The following is a 3,107-nucleotide window of genomic DNA, read 5'->3' on the forward strand; positions in this document are numbered from 1 at the left end:
AGGAAAGATAGAAGAAGAAAGAAAGAAGGAAGGAGAAGAGGAGGATACACCAAAGTAAGTGTCGCACACGGATCCCAGAGGGTTGGGGTCCGTGTGCGACACTCCGCCTTTGAAGGGGTTGCACCTTCTGCAGACGAAGCAGTGGGTCTATTTATATCCCCCCGACCCACTGGGGGTGTGGGTCTATTTATATCCCCCCGACCCACTGGGGGTAACACCACGGTAAATCTCACGCACATACATTGACATAATATAAATGAAAGCACAGACTTTTTGTGTCGTTGAACTACCATGGCAACAGATGGTGTAAAAAGAACTGAATTTATTACACGAGTTATTGCTATGGTGGTTGATCATTATAATTTATCCTACGAGTGAAATTGCTAAATTGTTACCACGAGTTTCAACAAGTGATTGACAAAACTGGCAATTTCTCAAGTGGGACAAAACGTGACCATCCATCCCAACGAGTGTAATAAAAGTTTTTATACCACACGGATAACAGCTTACAAAATAGATATCGACTAAAACTGCTCGACTAAAGAGTAGTATATCGACGCAATAATGGTCACTTAGTGAGGGAGGGGGGGAGACAGACAGGCAGAAATAACAGAGGTAAAGTAAAGAAGTCGAACCTACCAGTGGCGCCCTCCAACCACCCACAGCAAAGCATGCAAGACCACATCATATACATTACACTCTTGGAGAAAATCAGATGTATGCAGTTACTAACACCTGTGGACTATCATATACACAATTATGAGATGACTTTCATCATAGTGTCTTTCAGGTGCACTCAACCGCTTTTTAACGTTCAGAACAAGAAATCTGTTACACACCATGTAGACAGCTTACCAACTATTTTTATTTTCCCATCGCGCGGAGTTAAAGTAATGAACGTTATTACACATGTTTCCATTCTTCATTCAAAAGGGGAATGTGACATAAGATTTTAAAAAAATTTTAAAGTACTGTTTTGAGAAAAGGGTCATTGTACAGTCTAACAAAAAAACTATTTCATTTTCATGTTTGTGACCTACATCTTTACATGCCAGTAAGGTTTAAAACCAACATCAGCAAATCATCATTACTGTCAACGTGTATCACCATCATTTCCACAGGGCACGCCTTCTAATGTTTGTTTGGGGAGGGGGGGGGTTGTTTGTTTGTTTGTTTGCTTGCTTGCATGCTTGCTTGCTTGTTTGCTTGTTCGTTTGTTTGTTTGTTTGAGTAAACAGAATCACATCGACACAAAAATGGTCAGCTAGTGCTGGGAAAAGGTAAGACTGACAAGCAGAAAAAACAGAGGGAAAGTAAAGAAGTAGGGTCTACCAGTGGTGCCCTCTAATTAGCTCTTCTTCTAATGTTAACTTCGTCGACAAAATTAACGTTGATTGTCTTATTTGAATAAAAAGAGAAACACGTCGACATCATAAAGACCATTCTGTAACTTACAAGTGAAAAAGAGATAGAAACAGCAAAGAGAAAGAAAAGAAATAGGATCTACAAGTGGCGCCCCCCCCCCCCAGCCACCCGCGTGAGCAGCAATAATATTGCTTGCTTGTTTGCTTGAGTACAGAAAACTACACCAACACAATAAGACTATTAATAATGATAATAAATAGCATTTGTATAGCGCATATCCCCGCTCAACAGCAGGCTCTATGCGCTTTACACTATATTATTACCCCAGCAGCCCATAGAACACTCCGTAACATTCTCAGCTTCCCGGGAAGCATACAGTGCAAGCAGCTGATTAAGCGCCAAAATACTAACAAACAGACAAGATCTTTCGCTGTCTATAGCCGGGTACCCATTCCCACCTGGGTGAAGTGAGGAAAATGCGTGTAAAGTACCTTTCCCAAGGACACAACGTCGGGCCCCTGACGGGATTCGAACCCACGACCTTATGGTTGCGAGTCTGAGAGACAACCACTAGGCCACCGACTTATTGAAACGATAAATTAACGTATATAAAAAGATAGACAAAAACAATAGAGGGTAAGAAAAGAAGTAAGACATGCCATGCCAGTAGCACGAGCAAGCCACCCGAGACCCACCTTTTTTAGTTTTAGTAGAGGTTTTATGGCGCTCGCAACTGCATAAGGTCATATGAGCGCCAGAAGATTAGAGATGTTACAAGAGAGTAACAAACATAAAAAAAAGAAGAAGGGGAGATAAGGGCGATAGATGTTTGATAGGGAAAGAAGGAACATACCACACCAGAGCACCCGCCAACCACCCACAGACCCACCTTTGAGAGCCGTCAAAGCTAAGAAGGTCCCCATATTGGGCGCTTGAGACATGAGCAGTGTGGTCAGAGCGGAGGTGAGCCCCGCGCCCACAGTTATGACACGCACACTGTACCGAGGCATCAACACGTTAGCCGCAAACACACCTGGGGGATTGAAGAGTAGACAAGAATTTGTGAAACGGTATAGCCCCCCCCCCCCTTTGTCAACACTATTAGGTGGGACTTCCGAGTTTAGAGTTAAATAAAGAAAAGTATTCGTAATTTCACAGCACTTGCAGAATAAACATGTTACAATATTAGTGACGAAGATGAAAGAGTAACATATGAAGAAAAGAAGGAGGAGATATGAGGACGATAGAAATCTGATGTTTGACAGGTCGAAAGAAGGAGCAAACCACACTATTGCGTCCGCAGAACACCCTTGCTAAAGAGAAGCGATCGATCTATTATAGTTTATTTAGTGGATGGAGGAAAAAAGTAATACGGCGCTCGCAACTGCATAAGGTCATACGAGCGCCAAGGGGTGGGTGTCAACAGAGAAGTCTTTACAGGGAATCAGACTTAGACTGCTCACCTCTCTCGCTTCAACAGCACAAAGTCTGCTTCGACTATCAAGGCACCCCGGAAATGTGGGTCACAAGAGTGTGACAAACATACAAAATAAGTAGAGGAAAATGACGATAGTAAGGATTAGGAAAGAAAAAGCAGCAGTTCCCTGTTGTAGATCAGGCACAGTTATGAACGTGACATAAGTTAGCCCATTTACAATTCTGTGCATAAACGAGAAATGTCCCCCCTTTGGGAATGGCCTAAAGACACTTCAGTCAGTGGCACCACCCCCCGGTGGGGGGGG

At 43.1% G+C, this 3,107-nt stretch overlaps 1 protein-coding gene across 1 annotated transcript in view; it reads right to left on the minus strand.

Moving 5' to 3' along the window:
- Positions 1–3,107, minus strand: part of LOC101850962 (monocarboxylate transporter 13) — a 12,695-nt gene that overhangs the window by 7,026 nt on the left and 2,562 nt on the right. Inside the window, exon 3 of the mRNA XM_013083755.2 lies at positions 2,255–2,398. Coding sequence (XP_012939209.1) covers positions 2,255–2,398 — 144 coding nt within the window. The remainder of the gene's footprint in view (positions 1–2,254; positions 2,399–3,107) is intronic.

The sequence above is a fragment of the Aplysia californica genome, unplaced genomic scaffold (genome assembly GCF_000002075.1).
Source record: "Aplysia californica isolate F4 #8 unplaced genomic scaffold, AplCal3.0 scaffold00253, whole genome shotgun sequence".
In the NCBI taxonomy this organism is placed as follows: domain Eukaryota; kingdom Metazoa; phylum Mollusca; class Gastropoda; order Aplysiida; family Aplysiidae; genus Aplysia; species Aplysia californica.